General features: G+C 36.7%; 2 protein-coding genes across 4 annotated transcripts in view; both read right to left on the bottom strand.

Annotated features, from left to right (window-relative positions):
* Window positions 1–500: 500 nt before the first annotated feature.
* On the bottom strand, window positions 501–16,834 carry LOC113228206. Of its 3 annotated transcripts, none has more exons than XM_026461453.1 (5): window positions 15,917–16,460; window positions 6,041–6,340; window positions 3,732–3,885; window positions 2,344–2,584; window positions 501–1,204 (listed from the first exon to the last, which is right to left on the bottom strand). In XM_026461453.1, exons 1-5 carry the CDS (start codon window positions 16,244–16,246, stop codon window positions 1,084–1,086), a joined length of 1,146 nt encoding a protein of 381 aa, XP_026317238.1. In that variant the 5' UTR covers window positions 16,247–16,460; the 3' UTR covers window positions 501–1,083. The 3 variants fall into 3 exon arrangements, with proteins under 3 accessions (XP_026317238.1, XP_026317237.1, XP_026317239.1); XM_026461452.1 differs by lacking the exon at window positions 15,917–16,460 and adding an exon at window positions 8,186–8,701; XM_026461454.1 differs by lacking the exon at window positions 15,917–16,460 and adding an exon at window positions 16,682–16,834 and having other exon boundaries at window positions 502–1,204.
* The window catches only part of LOC113228240 (tetracycline resistance protein-like), a 23,077-nt gene continuing 21,040 nt past the window's right edge, over window positions 16,745–18,781 (bottom strand). Inside the window, exon 5 of the mRNA XM_026461507.1 lies at window positions 16,745–16,875. Within this exon, the coding sequence (XP_026317292.1) occupies window positions 16,842–16,875 (34 nt within the window). The 3' untranslated portion in view covers window positions 16,745–16,841. The remainder of the gene's footprint in view (window positions 16,876–18,781) is intronic.

The raw sequence follows: 18,781 nt of genomic DNA, 5'->3' as shown, positions 1-18,781 counted from the left end.
CTTTTTTTGTATGCCCAAAATTTAAACTTAGAACTAAAGACAGTGGTCTAATAAACCCATATATGATTATACGTCAAAAGTACCTTTATAATACGAAGATGATACAATTTTATAACTCTTCTATTTATTAACCGACTTCAAAAAAAGGAAGAGGTTCTTAATTCGACTGTATGTTTTGTATGTATATTACGCGATAACTCACATGTGACCCGATTTTGATGATTCTTTTTTTGTTGGAAAGAGGGTGCCTCAGAAGTGGTCCCATTTTTTGATGAAAATATTCCACTTCTAAGGGTGGCAAACTAAGAGATAAATGACTTTTGTGGTCGGTGTTTTTAATACTCTGTACTGAGATTATGATGATATCAAGTGACGGGACGAACAACTCGTTCGTGCGTCTGATGGTAAGCTACATGCCTGTCCATAACAGTTGCAGTGCCACTCAGAGCTTTAAATCGTAAAGACCTAAGGAGCACTGGCACTGCGCCCGTCACCCTGGAACATAAGTTGACAAGTCTCATGTGCCTATAATTTCACCAGCACCCTTACCCTTCAAAACCAGAACACAGTAATGATCACATTGGCAATACTTCCTTGGTGGCAGTAGTAAAGTCGTTATCGTTATAAGTTATCATCTAATTTCGTAGAATCTGTAAACCCTGAAACTAAAAAGCTCCTGAAAAGTTGTCATTTTGCAGATCTGACCTATTGCACCCTCGGGGACTTAATAATGGGTGTTTAATAAAAAAAACATAAAAATAAATTGCCTATGCTTGCAGGTAAATGAACGGACAGTCGCTGAATATGATTCTATAACCATTTCAGAACACAATTGTGTTTGCACTAATCTACTGATTAAGTTTAGTTTAGTACTTTTGTTATTGACAATTTAGAAGTTCAAGTTCAACATAGATCCTTATGAATAAAAAAAATGATAATATCTTTTGGCCTATGATATATATTCATTGTGATACAGATATCTTGGGCGTTCTGTACATAAGTTACGTTATACTACGCATGTGTTTCTTCGAGTACAGCCATTTAAACCGTTCCCCATGTACCCTTCACCAGTCCGCATCAAATCTACTTAGCTCGAGTGGGCTTAACGATTCTCGAGGCAGGTGGGGCGAACTTCGAGAAACCCTGCTGATCGAAGACCGGGAGAAGGTCACGGACACGCGCAGAAACTGTCCCACCTGTAACTCTGCAATTAGAAAATCTTCATCAGTATTTCGAAGTCCGTAAGAATCAATTTCCGATTCCGAAGAAGGGACACTGGCTTTATTTCAGAATTTATTTTTTTTACAAACGAATTAAAGCTATTTTAAAAATGTTATATAGTTATAGTATACGTGTTCTGCTTAGTTCAGTTGATATTTAAAAAAAAACATTGGTATATGTGAAGTACCTGTTGAACACGTTGTTTTTTTTTTGTAAAATTTCGGAGCAAGTTTGTGCTTTATTTCTATCGTGAAAATTTTTAGAAACCATTTTCACACCGAACAGTAATAAGTGTAAATCCTCAATTATACCATATATTTTTTCCAAAGTGATGTATTCAACACTTTCACTGTTATGCGGATTCAACCGAAGCCATTTGAGGTAATATAGACTCTTACGCACCGATAAAGTCTTTGTTACAACGCCTTCACAAAATTGGTAAATACGCATATTTTAGACAATGCGTACCGTCGTCGCTTAAAATCAGGTTAAATAGTGGCCAGGCGTATGTCTATTTTACGTACAAGTCAAAGGAAGAGAAACTAGAAACAAATAAAACAACAAAATAAACAAACGTACTACAATACATTACTTAATAGATTGTTATATCTTATAGTATTATAAGTAACGCCTGAATCTACTTAGAGAGGTGTTTGTGACTATTGTTGCGTTTGTGTTATTTATTTTATTAATTTTATGTGGATTTTACACTGGGTTCACTTAGGAAAATGTATTTCTTCGACCCGATGGGACTTGAACTCATGACCACGCTGTACCGTAACGCTGCTCTGTACCAGCTGAACTACAGATCAAGTTATCGATTTGTCAAAATTCTCGTATGTGTTTTTGGTATAGATCTTTGTACTGGTTTTCGGCATTCAGCGCCGCTAGTGACATCTTGTGCGACATTTTAGAACCTTCCACCAAAGCCGGTACCTTTACAGGTGCGTCAAGTTAACGGTGACGTCGCTTTTTAATCAAATACATTTGATTTTTTGTAATAATAATCATAAGAAAACTAGTGGACTCATTTCACAATCTCAAGTACATATTGTAGGTACTCTTTTTAATTAACTAGAATTATTTTTTTATTAAATCTTTTTAAATGACGAATCTACTCACTTGCTAGGTTTAATCAATTTGGCAGCCTGCCCCGGAGTTGCCAACTCCGTGGGGAAGAATGTAGCTCCATAAAAGTCTAGGCCGTTCTGGAGAAGAATGTTTGCTTCTTCGATGTTGGCTAGCGTGACGCGGATGACGCTGTTGGCCTCTTTTGGGATCATGCTGCTGACCAGCTCGCCGTCGATGGTGGTCAAGGCCCGAGGAGAAGTTTTGTCCAGGGACGATTTTGGGGTTGAAGTTCCTGGAAAGTTCGTGACGTTTTAAATAGACGGATGTCCAATAACGTTGTATGCCAAAATAAAAGCAAGTCGTACCCTTGGTATAATAAAACCACATATGACAAAAGGGCTTTAATTACGTGGACATAATACGGAGTACTTGAAACAAGTGGGCCCAGGTAACCACCCACCGGAGCAACAAAAGCATTGCAGCAGGCGGCCTTTGCCCAGCAGCGAGATCAAATCATCAAGAAAAAAACATCAGATTAATTGTAAATTGTGTGCACTTATTTGAAATTTTATATAAAACATTTGGAGCAACTGCGACCAATCATTATCATCAAGATTTTTGATGATTAGGTAGGTAGATTTATCATGATTTCGTTAACTCAACATCAATGTATATCTCCCAATAAGTCTTAGGAGGTTATACATTGTTGTTGAGTTAACGAACTCGGTGGACAAGCGGCTAAGCGGCATCATAGCCTCTTGATAAGGAAATCCCGGGTTCAGTTTCCTATTGAACTAGTTTAGGAAAATTACTTTCTTTTCTTTCTTGCCTGGATGTTCTGAGTAGTGGCCCTGGTACCCACTAGTTTTCCAAGTAATTGATGCTAATGTCTAATACTTTAAACTATGTACATAGGTGGTCTAGCCCAGAGGTTCTCAAAGTTTTTTGTGTGTCGTACACCACGTGCCATTTTTTGTTTTGCGTAGACCTCCTGCCTCTAGTACAGATTTTTTACAAATTCACCAACTTCAGATGTATTTTTGAGAGCTGACATAGTGCTTACTCACTTCGATAAATTCAAGTTATAGTAAAAACTTAATTAAAGAAAAATATTTTTTTGTAGATCCATGTAACAGAATATCTTGTTTGTTGTGAAATGTTATAGGTGTTATAGGTAATATTGTATGACTATTATTACAAAGTATTACCTACATATTACTATCTGTGTAATGTGGATTATTTCATTTATGAAAATCCAAGATTTGTTTCACGATCTGCCTAAATGGGAATTCTCATTAACATCTCATGCCCCTATTTTTTTTCGCTTGCATGCACCTATTTTGTTGTTTAGAGTGGACCTCGGGGAATCGATGTTGGACCACTTTGAGAACCATCGGTCTATCGCAATGACAGGATGATATTCATGTAAGTACCGTTACCTTCCCTAGAGGATCCGGAGAAATGCAAACGAATGACCTCGACAATGGAGGTGAACTTATAGAGGGCGTGGCGGACGTCCTCTTCCGGGACCTCGTCAGGGATATCGTATACGTAGATCGTAAACGTCTTCTGCGGCCGACACGGGATGGCAATCTGTGAACAGTAGAATGTGAACATTACGGAGAGTTTAAGCGGTGTTTATGGGGCTCACCACTCGTTGTCACGTTTTAGCGTTCGAGCTATATATATATTATGACTAATTTCGTTAGCAAAGCTTTTAAACGTCTTGCCTAAAAGTTTTCATTTCGCTGATGTGGCCATGTTTCGCTATATGGGTGCGATATGTAAGTCACTACGCATGTTTTATCACTAAAAACAGAATAAAATCATTCTTCCCCAGTTATGATACATGTGTCCTCGCTGTGACATCTTGAACTGTCGTCAAAAATCGTAATTTCACTTCTCAATCTATTTGCAGCGCCTATTACAATATTACGAACAAATATTTAGCTAAATTTGTTGTCACGAATATTGTCTTCATGTTCGACATTATTGCGCAGGAAAACATTCGCAAAATATATTTGCTGCCAATTCAGCAATGCTGGTGAATAACTTCTGAATTATCTATAAATAATTCGTACCTTTGGCCTTTAACAAAGCCACATGTAATACATCAAAAGTTGCGTGAAATAATTCTTTAAACCTGTCTCAAAAGTCGTCCTGTTGTAGATGTGGCCTTATTACAGCAAGGAGGCGAATTGCAGTTCAATGATTGAACAGCAGTGAACAATAAATTCTGTGTGTGCCAGTATTTTTAATCTTGCCACCTTAATTAGTGTATAATCAAGTAGGTGATCAACTCTTTCTACGCGACCTTCATTTGATTTACTTAGTTGAATTCATACTATTGTCTCCAAGACGGAATTGTGGCAATTTAAGGCAATTATCTTTTATCTGTAATAAAACTTGGTAATTGTTGACCACGCATTACTAACTGCAAATATAAATTTGTCGAGTATTATTTCGATTTTCTTCGTACCGTTTTGAGATTTCCGTTTGCAATGAAATGTTTATTTGCAACAAAGTCCTTGGTCACAACTGAGATACGGAATTTTTACTGTTAATATATTGTTTTAAATATACACGTACATACAATTACGCCCGTCTTCCACTACGATAGTCAGAGACTATGCACTTCCACTCACAACTTTCCTGAGGTACCTCTTTCATCTGTTCCGTTCCTTGCCCGGTTATTCTTGATAGTTTTACCTGGCCTTTTTAATGATATCCCTAATCTGATTAAGGTAAGTACGTCAAAGTCTACTTCTCTCCACGTTTCCATCCATATTCGCTCCATAGGTAAATTTGTGCGGAATGCTAACATCCATTTTTTCTACAAAACCAAACCATCAAAACATATCCTTTTTTATCCTGGTCATGTGTTTTATTTCCTTACCTCAAACTGAAACTATAATGTATTAATGAACTCTATATATTGTGCTATCTAGATCCTCAAACAAGAAATATTCCTCCTGAACGTACGTCTAAAATAAAAGTAAACACAATGATTGCAGTGAAATGTTGATGTTGATGTTGGAAATGTTCTCGTTGAGCATTTTCCAGACACCGACGATGTATTTAATAATAATAAATAAATATTACGAAAACAAATTGAGTTTGGAATAAAGTTATATTAAAAAATATAAATAACGGCACAAGAAAGAGACAGACACACAAATTTTACAGAAGAAGGAAAGTGTAGGAAGTAATATAACGTCAAAAGATCAGAAGCATACAAGCAGAATAGAGAAGCAAACACACATGTTTACATCAGAGAATTTATGTTCATGGTACAACAGCAGAATTAGTACTAATTTGGAAATATTTAATAAATTTTGTCTTATAACCGACCGTGTTCGGTCATGGCGACCACTTCGATTCCTAGTTAAGTTAACCCTGGCCCATTGGTAGATAACTAATGTAACCAATCTTCGTGGCGAACCTTCGTGCCTACCTGTATCTCGTCACGTTTATCTTCGAGTTTCCTCCTTACACTGCTCTTGAGACTCGTGGACAAAATGCCTTATTGCCAAGTAGCATTTTGCTTAGAATTGAAAAATAGGGGATGAGAATGCAGTTCAACCTAAGAAATGATACTAATTAGTAAATAGAGACCACAATGTAGTAAAGATACACTCGTAACGAGGGCTAACAACACCTGAAGCTAGCTAATATTCAGATATGGATTTGTTAAATTGCACTAATGCAGCTTTTTGTACCATGAACATAACTCTGATAAATACCTTACCTTCCTATAAAACCTGGATCCAGTAACTTTGTGAAAGCCTTTCTTGAAGACCATCTGGTAATCATCAACGTTGGAGAACTTGAACAGGATGCCCGTTGCTGTCTTGGTCAATGAGAAGCAGCCCTTAAACTCCATTTTCTCACAAATGGTGGAGGCCTTCTCCATGCTGAGGCCATGAGACGGAGTGATAAGGAAAGCCCCTTTGGTGAGGAAGTGCTCAGAGTCCGAAATGTCGGACTCGCTCTCTCCACCCTTCATCAGTGTGTGAATTTGCTCCTTCCACATGTAAGGCTCTGACATCTGGACAAGGGGATTGTGTATTTTAGTATTAATGCCAATTAGGTATACTCATCATTATATACATTTATTTGTAAAATTGGAAATGTCACTTTCGGTTTTTTAAGAGTTTCTTTGATATTACGAATTGATCGTGCAATTGAATTAATAAATCAGAAGCAAAAATCAACAAGGGTGTGAATTTTTCTGAAATATACGTACGTTTGTAACTAAATTTCTGTGTTATACTCATGTCTGCTTATTGAATTCCACCAGATAAAAAAGCATCAAAGTGATTACCTATAATGTGATGCATAACTCATTTTACGAAACCTTACGCATTTTTTGAGCTTTTCTTCGGATTTCACGTCGATTTATAAAAGTAAACAATATAGAGTGACTGCCTGAGTGAAGAAATAGATATCAAAAAAAAGTCGTTAAAAACGAAAACTATCTGGGTCATTCCATAGCTCAGTTGGGAGATCGTCTGCCACGGTATGCTTGAAGGCGCTGGTTAGAATCCAGCAATCTCGAAAAAATAAAATGTTCGATTTTTGTGTTAATTATAATTAAAATAATAAAGAATCTAAATTGCTATTATAAACATTTTCATAATGTATGTGGTTTGGGTATAAACTTATTAGGTTACACCTAGAGTTATAATGATGAATATAATGAATACTAGGAGTTTATGGTAAGAATTTGGTTTTGTATAGACTACTGTACATTGTCTTGTCTGGTATGGAAGATTTGCTAAATAATTTTTATCGAGTTCTTAGGCTTTCGCAATTTAATAATAATAACGTACACACTCCGCAATGAGGAAACCCTGTGACGCGGGTGCCATAGACAACCACAAACTACTAGTTTGTGGTTGTCTTTTATATCTAAAAACATAGGCCATATAAATATTTCTCCAGCCGGAAAACCGAACCCGGGACCTCTGCGTGGTAGACCAGTATGGTAACCGTTCGGCCACGGAGACAGTTAAATTATTACGCATCGGTTTGTTTCAAAAAACAAATATACACTAAGAAAAATTAAGCTATTTTTTGGTTGTAAATCGCTTATATGTGTTTTTTTTTTTCAAACAAACCAACGTTTCATTGAAAAAACAATTTATTTTGCTATGTGCAATAATCACGAAAAGTAAGTAAGTACTCGATAAATATATGCAATTTAGATACGAAACAATCTCACTTTCTAGTCATTTTTAATCAATTTTACTAGGTATACAATATCTAGGTACTTTTTTTCAAATTATATTTATGTTTTGAAGCAAATGCAAACACGTAAAGATTGAAAATATTGGGTGTTCATGTTCAGTTAAGCTATTAATCATAAAATCGCATAGAAAATACGTAATCTACATTGAATTCCGACAAAATGTCGCATAGCGATTTCATACAGCACACCATTAACGTCATGATAATGTCCCTTGCCCGCCGCTTTTTTATCACTCTACATAAATACAACGCAGTGATGAAATGTTATACAATGATCCCAGCTTTATTGGTTGGCTTAGCAATAATTTTTCTTTTTTCATAGTTATTTATTTGCATATAAAGTTTAAATAATTTATTTATAACGTTAAAATTAACGTCTGCAGCTTCAGCAAGTTCCTTATTAGAAAATACTTAACAGAAACTTCAACTCCAAGTTACATTTGTACAATTCCAGACATGTTTGTTATAGAGGACGAATTTCAATTGGAATCTAAACGTAAAATTACCACCAACATTGAAAGTCTTGAAGTCTTATAACATAATTAGGTATAACAATTCGTTAAAAATTCTTCTAACATTTGGTAAGTCACAGATTCGTGACCTTGACCAAGGGTGTATGATTAAAATAAAAACGCGTATGTACCTCTCCATTTTTAACAGCATTGTTATTATTACCATCAGGGCAGCAGCAGACCAATAAAACTTGACCAAACGGGATTTCCGGTTCATCATTCTCACATTGCTTAAAAACTTCTAGCTCATTTACAGTCTTGGCTGGCCAGTCTTCTTCTGTTATGTCGTCATAGTCAGGGTTAAGTTTTTCCATCAAAATTCTTTTCAGTGTTTCTTTATCAGGTTTTTCAGATTTTTCAGGTAATGTATTGTCAAGTGCACCTTTTTCGGGTGCATTTTTGTCTGAGGGTTTGACCATTTTGTTTTTGTCAACAACCCCGTTAGTGGCATTTTTATTACATTGGTCAGTTATAGATTTTGATTTGTATTTACCCAATACCGCGATTTTGTCTTGCACTTTGTTATCCACGCTAGGCGTACTTTTTCCACTTTTGTCAACTACATTTTTTGCAACTTTTTTCTCTACACCTTTCTCAGGTGTAGGTTTCGCAGACACACTCTTGACCGGCATACTTGTCTTAGGTGTACTAGAAACTTTGGTGCTTTTTAATACATTCATTTTTAATAATATACGTCACTTTATTATGTACATTATTTTTAGTTTTATGTGTTTCTCACTCAACTCAGTACAAGTTCAGAACCAAGCCACGTCGTCACGGGAGCCGCTCCTTTTCACTACTAAGCTATCACGCGCTCTTAGTCATAAATACGCTTGTTTCAGTTTCTTCGGAATAATTTCGTGAAGCCTAATTCACTGACGAACCGTTTGGTTCTGTAGTACATTTACATATGTACATCAGCTCATTAAGTTGTAAGATAACTTTCTTATACACTTTCTAGTTCATTTCACGTTGCCACCGCTGTTACTTGACTTAACTTTAGCTTAAACATAAGTAAGTTTTTAGGCTTTGGCAATAATCTAGATACAAGCAAAGTAAAACCACAACGGGGTTATTCACTTCCTTCTCGCAGGTCTAACAAGATTAAGATATAATCATCATCCAATTGTACACCGCACTAGCGTGTACAGGTCACCTCTCAGGCGTGGGGCTAGGCTATAGTCCGTCACGCTGGCCCAATGCGGGTTGGGGTCTTATATACGTTTTCCAGATTCAGATTTCATCACGATGTTACTATAAATTGGCAAACAAGTAACACCAAATTGTTAAATATAATAATAATAATAATAACGCACACTCAACACTCAACATAGCCCCACACTAGGGAAACCCTGTGTCGCGGGTGCTATGGACACACACATAGACAACCACAAATTACACCCAAACTCACGAGAGAAATAAATGTAGGCCATGTAAATATTTCTCCCGGCCCGGGAATCGAACCTGGGACCTCTGCGTGGCAGTCCGGCATGGTAACCGTTCGGCCACTGAGGCAGTCAAATAATAAATAATCGCAGATTGTAAAATTCTAAAACAATTTCCATCGACACAGTGGCATAACAAGCCTGGGGTAAATGTTAACGGTCTCCGTAGTGACCCTGAGTCCCTTATAATGAAAACCTAATGGATGATAGCCCCTAATAGCGTTGTTTCCTTGTGTCGACAAAGGAACCCCAAAAACGATTTTTCCAAAGGTGCATAAGTGTGACTACCCACGTGACTGGTCTACTCTGTTCCAGACATTATATTTGTGAGTCGCGACTCATGTGAATGGTATTTAAATAAATAAATTTTTCTGTGGCACTTAGATAAAAATTAAAAAAAGAACATCAAATCGTGTTTTTTTAAATAACGCTTATTTATATTTAAACACAGAAACCGCATTGGTTTACTTTAGTTACTTTTAATGACATACCATATGTTGTACCGCAAAAACGTGAATTTAAAGCAATTTTCAAATAAGGCCCCTCCATTACATTTTTGTGATGAAATATCCTCTAAAAATTGTTATAAAAGTTCTAAACACCACATTAACTTGGAGTTTGACTTGATTATTCTTATTCATTTCAGAAGAGAACACCTACAGTATTTTTTGCTTGTATTTTTTTTTAAGGTTACTTGAGTTCAAAATTAAAACATTCGTCTAAAATGTATCTAAGCAGAAATTTAATTACAATTGGCCACATACTACTTAAATACTTATTATTAAGAATTTCTTAATTGTTTTCTGTATAAAAATTTAGCAAATTTTATTTTTACAATCCATCATGGCTGTATGCGTCTTCGCTTTTTACAATATTTTAGTTCGAGTTATTTTATCTATGGACGATAGCTAGCTGGCCATCTGTTGAAAAAAAAAACAAAAAGCCCGCCATTTGTGAACTATATTTATTCATACAAGAAATAATCACTGCATTTGTTTTCTCGCAAATGTAACTAAAAACATTGTATGTATCACGGCCGGTAAAAAAATTCAAAGCCCTCTTCTCTTCGCAGCAAAGGTGTCGGGCTTCTCATAGACCCTCGTCGTTCTAATTTTTTTTCCTTAACTATGCCTTAACTGTACTATTTTGTAAAGACTTTGTTTCACTACAGTTTTAATTAAACCCTTGAATTGTTTATCAAAGGAATCCAATATTGCCCCTTTAATGAGTTTGTGACTTTATGAAGGTGACTGCCAAAAACAGCCCGTTTATTTTATTCATTGCATTATTCTTGCATCAATATTACGAATATCTATGACTACTTTTCATGAAAAACAATAATGTACTGTGAAGATAGTGTAAGAATTTTAATTTCTTTCTCAGACAGCACACGTCAAAGATTAAGTTGTTCTAGTAGCGGTGAAGCTCCTTGTGAAAGAGTTCGTCCAGGGAAGTATTGCCACCTTATCTATTTCTGCCGCCAAGCAGTAATGTCCGCATTACTGTGTTCCGGTTCTGAAGGGTAACGGTGCTGGTGAAATTACAGGCACATGAGACTTGTCAACTTATGTCTCAGAGTGAAAGGCGTAGTGGCAGCACCCCTCAAATTTATGCGATTTAAAGTTCTGAGGGGCAATGCAACTGTCATGGATTGGCTTGTATCTATGTATATGGCTATCACTTGATATTTTGGGCCAAACCAAATACCCATGGCATATAAAACATTTTCTCAAAACATCAAATATAGTATCAACAGCCAATTTCCTTGTAAAATATAACATCGATGCGATTTTTACGATGCGTTAACAAACATCGAAGGGCGTCGCGATCGTAAACGTTAGCGCTAGTATGTTTAAATGGTTTCTCTTTGGGCAAAGGTTAAATATATAAATCACTGTCTCGTATTTTTATTCAACTAATTTACAATTTAAATAAATTATGAATATAATAGGCTTTAAACGTATTGACCGAGTACACTGCTCCGTTCGATGACTGGCATTGCTGATGTGGGAAGCAAAACAGCCAAGATTAAATGGGATTGGGCGGGCCACGTTAGCCGGCTGCAACCTGACAACTAAACAAACATCGCCAGTCCTTGTGTGCCCGAGGATGGAAAGAGACGGTGTGGACGGCCGAGAAAGCATTGGCAAAACATCCCGATCTTGATGGGTTTGAGAGGGAGTGATGGGAGACTGCCAAAGATAGGGAGCAATGGAGGATTTTGGGGAGACTATTGCCCAGCATTGGGACAGTATATTTTCATCATCATAGTATGATTGCATGCAGGCTAACTTGACTAAAATGCCCCAAATAAAACCCTAGGGCCTTTTTTCTTCGCTTTAGAGTTTCTTTCTGAGGGTTTTATTTGGGGCATTGCACTCAGGTCAGGCTGCATGCAATCATACCATTTACGTGTAAGTGTAATGAAAAACATTGTATATTTCACCGGTGGTCCGGGAATTACGAACCTCGAATCCGAAATATCTCAATATTCGACTTTCGGGCTTCTAATACAATCTCTTTCGCAATTCCTTATTTATCGCCCTTAATACCAATGTACTATTACAACGAAACAGAGAATGTTCCATCGGATGAGAACATTTTTAGAAAAGTTCGAGAGCTTGTATGATAAGATTGATGAATATTGCACCCTGACTGTAATAATGCTACATTTGCAAATTGACAAATTTGAAGGGAGATTTAAAAATTCTACGGACGAAATTAGTGCAGGGGGCCTACCATAATCTTTCCAAAAACAATCTTATTTCAATGTAAGCTTAAAGTAAGCTTATTGGAATATTACTCGTATTCGTACCATGGCGAACCTGTCAACCAAGTAATGTATTATTATATGTAAATAAATAAGTTCAACTTAACTTTTAATCATTCATTAAGACAATAAAACTGAAAATAATATTGTTTCCACTGAAACCGTGTAACTATTTTAAGATTGCTAAATTTGACATAAGAGCAATATTACTTTAATGTCAAAATCACACTCATAGCGCCGCGCTAGGGAAACCCTGTATCGCGGGTGTCATGGACACATATTGACAAACTCACGAGAGAAATAAATGTAGTGCATACAAATATTTCTGCCGGCACGGGAATCGAACCGTGGCAGACCAGCATGGTAACCGTTCAGCTACGGCGGCGGCATATATTCAAATATTCGCTTTTAAGTATATAGTCAGCAATGTCGTTAATATATAAGTTGAACAGTATAGGACCGAGATGTGAACCCTGTGGCACTCCAGAATGAGCTATAGGACCTGGAAGGTAACCATTTACAGTAACACGTTGCGTATGACATGTTAGATAAGACACAAACCAGCAATGACCCATGCATTCCGCAGTTACCAATACAAGTACAATTCTATACAATCACAAAATACTATTGTTTGGGTGAACAGTCCTCAGAAATAATGGCACGACAAAGAACTAGCCTATTAATTATCACGTTTTGAAAGTGTAACATCGTCTCTCAAGCGTGGAATGGATGATAAGTCAAGAGTTCAAGACGTGTTTGACAATAAGAGGTAGCAGAATAATTCAGCCAATCCTCGTCATGCGCATGCGTGTAATGCTTAGAAAAACAATAAGAAGACAATGGAATCAATGATTGCGACATAATAGCCGTAATGGCGTTATGCGCCATTGCGCATCGGGCGCATATGCGCGTGCGCAGTTTCATTATTATGAATGATTTATGTTAAGGAAATTGACACCTATATTATATCCTGCAATAACGCACAGCTATGCACTATTTTTTCCAAAAAACCGAAATTATGAGTATAGCAGATGTTAGAGACCACAATAAAACAACAGTCGGCAGTTTACAATGACAGTTTCAGGCAAAAGTCTATTGCTCTTATTTCGACTTATTACTAAGACTTATTCAGAATATGCTAATTGCTAGTGTGAATGGGACATCGAGCTCTTCATTGGTTAAAATAATCACATAACAACGTTGACATAGTCTACGATGGGACAATTTTCACGTCTGTGTCACGTCTCTGTTTTTTAAACCATCTCCCTGATGAAACGCATATTTTTGAGATCTGTAAATTGACAATTTTTCAAGACACGTAGAAGCAGTAAAGCTCCTAGTGAAAGAGTTCCTTCAGGGAAATACTGCCACCTTACCCATTTCTGCCGCCAAGCAATAATGTTCACATTATTGCGTTCTGGTTTGTAAGGGTAAAGGTGCTGGTGAAATGACAGGTACATGGGACTTGTCAATGTCTCAAAGTGACTGAATATGAAGCTCTGAGTGGCACTGCAACTGTTATGGGCAGGCGTGTCGCTTATCGCCAGGCGCACGACTTGTTCGTCCTGTCGCTCGCTTGGTATCACATAAAAAATTTGTCGCTAACTTTTTATGCTTAAATAGGAGAGAATACAATTTAATTACTTTCATGTGATAAAAGCATTTTTTGTCGTACGGTCGTGGTTTTATTAAACCAAGGGTACCGTTATGTAGTAGTCCTGTTCGGTACCAGGAAATGGTGAAGAAAATGGCAAAAATGATCCCATTTAAGTTCTAAATTGGTCCGCGATCAATAAAAGCTACCGAAACCGACAAATTTGTAAAAACAAACCAATAATTATATTGTGGGCGGACAATCGTATTGCCACCAATTGCCCGTTCCCACAAGTAAGCCAAATATGGAGTGACAAATTACACCACTCCGTGGCACACTATAATACCATTAATTGGTTAATTTTGTGCCTATGGTGTTCTACAAGATAAAATTATATGACCAGTTTTGTGGTTTTACCCCAATTAGGTATAGCGAGATTAGTTTTTATTGCTAAGTTTATTAGATCTAAATTATTACTATATTGTACCAACTCACAAATATAATACACACCAGTGAAATCCGCAAAATATAACAGTGTTTTTCAAAAGTGTGGCGAATTATTTTACTTATTTTATTTTAGGTTTTACTTATTTTTCTTTTTTTCATTCTTTTGTTTTCATTTCCTACTAATATCCATAGATTTACCGAATCGAGGTTAATTTCGCGTTTTTGTAAATTTCGTAAACTTTAATTGAAAAAGTTTCTTTATTATTATTGTTTTTTAAGTTTTTTTATTATTTATTGGTATTATATGTACTAATTAATGGCTCGAACTTTTATTAATTTTAATTTCAGCCGTTCTTGCTCTATCACAAAATTAAAAAGAAATAATTTTGTTCACTATGTTTTTATTTTTTCAAAAAGGGTTGCACTAGTTCGATGTTAAAACATTTTAATGTAATAGCTACTATGTCTAATTATTATTATATATATAACTTAATAAGTTTATACGTTACTATTTTCTATTTTCACTTTTTCGTTCTATTGGGTATAGGTCTCCTATAAAGAGAAAATACTTATGGCCTAAGAAACATAAACCTATTATTTAAGGCCTTTTCAAGACTGAGTGATAACTAATTTTTTTAGGGGAACATGTTCCACGTTAGGATGCCATCAAGTAATATTGTATGCTTAGTGATAATAATAATAGTTAGCCTCTATTATGGTCAATGTCTGAACTTCACACATATCATTAATTGCTTTGCATGTGGGTCGGTTTCCTCACGAGGTTTTCCTTGGCCGAAAGGCTGATAGTAAATTTCAAATTAAATTTCAAGTTTAAGTTGCAAGCCCGGATTTGAACCCACTCATCTTGATAGGTCAAACCAACTAGACTACCACGGCTGTGCAATAATTTGTTTTAGTCTTTTATGTTATATATTTCACGCATCATCCCACAGCTGAGCACAGGTGGTGCTTAAGGAGTTTAGACTAGGATTAGCTAGACTAGAGAAGAAGGTTGGACTATAGTTTGCCCACTGACTTAACTCGGATTGGGGACCTTCTTCGTCATGCAGATTCCATCACAATATTATCCATGACCCTTAATGTGAGGAATTAGAAGTAAAGCTTCACAAATTCACAAACCTAAAAAAAGTCACAGGTACATGCTGACATAGGGTGCTAACCGTGGACCTCTCAATTTACAAGCAACCGTTCACCCACTGTGCTCAAGGGCCAGTGACTAAAAATCATATCTAGTTGAAAACATAAAAATCAATCCTTGTGAAAGAGTTCGTTCTAAGAAGTACTACCACCTTACCTATTTCTGCCGTCAAACATAAATGTCAGTATTACCGTGTTCCGGTTTTGAAGGGTAAAGATGTTGGTGAAATTACAGGCACATGGGACTTCCCCACTTATGTCTCAGGGTGACGGGCGCAGTAGCAGTGCCCCTCAGACCTTTGTGATTTAAAGCTCTGAGGACACTGCAATTGTTATAGACAGGTGTGTAGCTTACCATCAGAAAAAGAAAAAACTGAACCAGAACAACGTAAAACCAAAAACATTAATTTTATTTTAAATAACAAAAATTCAGTGTTAGAAAACTTACCCTCTTCCTCAGAGAAATCCAGTTTGTCGGAGCATTACGGACAGGGATCCGACTGGCAGCACGATAGATCGGGTAAACATTGTTATCGTAACTTGGGGACCGATAACTATCACGAGTTATGGCTCGAAAGACATCACGGCTAGGGGATCGGTACTGGCTACGGGGTAAAGACCCGAAATTATTACAGACCGGAGTCCGGTATTTGTCGCGGGACAGATATCCGTAATTGCCAATTGTACGGTAATTCTCTTGGCTTAGGGAACGGTAGAAGTCCTCATGACTGGAAGGCCTTGGAGGCCTGTAGGCTTGGTAGGTGTGCGGGGAATACATTGGGATATTTCTTTAAAAACTTGTAGACGATTTGAGAGAATCCTAAGCGTCTGCAAGACAGGACAGATAAACTCGGAGAAACACAAGCAGCTGTAAAATGTTTTTCTTATGAAAGGATATAAAATAGCCTAAGAGTGTGGTTTATGGGATAAAAGAAACTTGACAATTTTAATCGAATACTGATTAATTACAGGCGCAAAAATATCACTTAAGGGTTTCGAATGTCAAGACTTCTAAGAAAGAATAAATCTATGACCACACACAGCAGGTGACAGGAATCAGGAGTAATCTCCTAAGAACTATTAGATTTTAATTGGAGTAAGAGTCAAATCTTAAAAAGATAAAGAATTGTTAAGGTACCAAAAGAATTTTCCCCCAAAGGAACAGAACAACCTAACCAGTTTAGCAAAAAAGAGAAACTGTTCGCCAAAATACCTGTCCTCGGGCTTTATTTTCTGGCTTCTTCTTGGTCCCTTGGTTGCTGGCCTCGTCGGTCCTGTGGTGCTCGGAATCCGACGCTCCCTCCGCTAAGGACATGGTGCGACTGGGGGACCCGCTCGGCCGGAGCGCGTTTTCGTTGCGGAATGATGCTTGATCACCCGTGGAACGCCACTCCTTCGTTCTTATGCCTATTGGATCGGTGGAGTGGGTTGTATTTAAAGATCACATGCCGACGGCTTGGTAAAGTTAAAATTTGGACTATTAGTTAATAGGCTTTAACAATTCTTATTCAATCATTTCTTTCATTGATTCTGTTATATTCTTGTTTAGTTTTCTTGTTATATGTGTAATTACGATGATATAACCAGGTTTATTGAGGAGAGAGATTAATGAAAATAATTAAGAACGATATATTATTTCATCATCATTAACCCATTATACGTTCCACTGCAGGTCAAGGGTTTCCTCTCAGTAGAGTGTCTCAGTAGAATGTTGTAAACAACATAGTCCGTGACACTGGTCCAATATGGTGTAGAGACTTCACGGGTTTATCGAAGGTTTTGAACATTCTTCGATGTGAAGTTTTCATCATAATGTTTTTCTTTACCTTTAACGATAGATATTGCTACTAAACATCTAGAAATGTACTCAATTAGGAAGCAGTCGTTGTCCATATGGGCCAATGTCGCTCTTATTACACAATGGTTAAGGATTTATAAAGCAATGTCTATCGTAAAAGGATACCTTTATATAAATAATATACTATAAATATACCTTTGAAATTAAATTATCTTTAACGGTTAATAACTTAATGAGGTATCTAAAAAACTTTAAATTGCATTTCTCCTTCCTAACTCGCGCCCAATTAATAGTGACATACATATTACGATTTTAAGTTTCAATTTCCTTCTATTTTTTCATGAGATGTAATAGTGAATGTAAATCGCTTACCAAAACATTTCAAAACACGACTCCACATATTTTTAGCCAATTTTTATTGTACTTCCTAAGCAAGAAGCTGCTCTATAAGCACACATACTAACAACAAATGTAAAGTCGCGTCCACAGCGTGCCGAATAGGCTTTGCATACTATATACATAATTCCTTAATAATGATTCTACTTAGTTGTATAAAAAAGTAATTTATTGGATTACAAGTTTTAAACTGACTTTGAATTTTCAAGTTACAACTAAGTTAGTTATTATAACTGTACAAATCAAGTTATTCAACTATTGTATATACACTATTATTTAAGAATTTTCCTTAGTTATAGTTTCGTTAGTTGTACTTATACAAATATGGCGGCTGTTAAAATAAATTCGTTTCAAGGGTGACAAAAATTAGGATAAGTTCAAGGCATTTGCCCTTATGAAATACATGTACAGTATGTACTAAACAGTGAAGGAAAACATCGATGATGAAACCAGTTGTCGAAGAAGATTCACCATCCTTGGAGAACGTGTGAAGTCCACAACCCGCCTTAAAGGACCGTGCCCCTTAGTGGGATGCCCGATGGATTGTTGTTGATGATGATTGAAAAAACACAATGTCGGTCAGCCACCGCGTAATCACAGCATCATACTGCCTGCCTTTCTCGAGAAATTTGTGACGTAGGAAGTCATTTTAATTAATTATAATATTTGAAGAATTTTTTTTCTAAATAATCGTGAGATCAATCACTATATATATACTACAAACCAATTCACATACATAGCAGAATATTTAGACGCCTTATTTCGCGCCACTATGCCGCAGGGACACAGTGGACACAGTGGAGTAACGGCCGACAAAGGTTACGTTCCTTCCCTATCACAAAACTGCGCACTTCTACGTCTATTCATAAAATCTCACGGACAATAAAACCGCGCACCGTGTGTGATCCTCCTTACTTCCCAAACTTGCTTGCAACATTTGATGAAAAGCCCATAACGCCATGAGTACGTAATGGTGCGTAGCGCATGATATAACTTAAGCCTCGCCCAGACGCTGAAAAAAACAACAGGAAGTCTTCATTCAGCTGGGTTTAGGTGACCTTGAAATTAGATTTACAGCGACAGACGCCTATTAATGATTCGATACAAAAGTTTATTCGT

Source organism: Hyposmocoma kahamanoa, unplaced genomic scaffold, assembly GCF_003589595.1.
Source record: "Hyposmocoma kahamanoa isolate Upper Pololo Valley unplaced genomic scaffold, ASM358959v1 224, whole genome shotgun sequence".
In the NCBI taxonomy this organism is placed as follows: Eukaryota; Metazoa; Arthropoda; class Insecta; order Lepidoptera; family Cosmopterigidae; genus Hyposmocoma; species Hyposmocoma kahamanoa.
This window is presented reverse-complemented; position numbering and strand designations above follow the sequence as displayed.

What these genes read in the sequence shown, in the direction of transcription:
- LOC113228206 (XM_026461452.1), bottom strand. Translation starts at nt 8,686, where the DNA reads ATGCCGGTCAAGAGTGTGTCTGCGAAACCTACACCTGAGAAAGGTGTA. An exon ending in GATCCAGGTTTTATAGGAAG is followed by an intron (nt 3,886 to 6,040) that starts GTAAGGTATTTA and finishes TACTGTTCACAG; the next exon opens with ATTGCCATCCCGTGTCGGCC. An exon ending in AAATTGATTAAACCTAGCAA is followed by an intron (nt 1,205 to 2,343) that starts GTGAGTAGATTC and finishes TTCTAATTGCAG; the next exon opens with AGTTACAGGTGGGACAGTTT.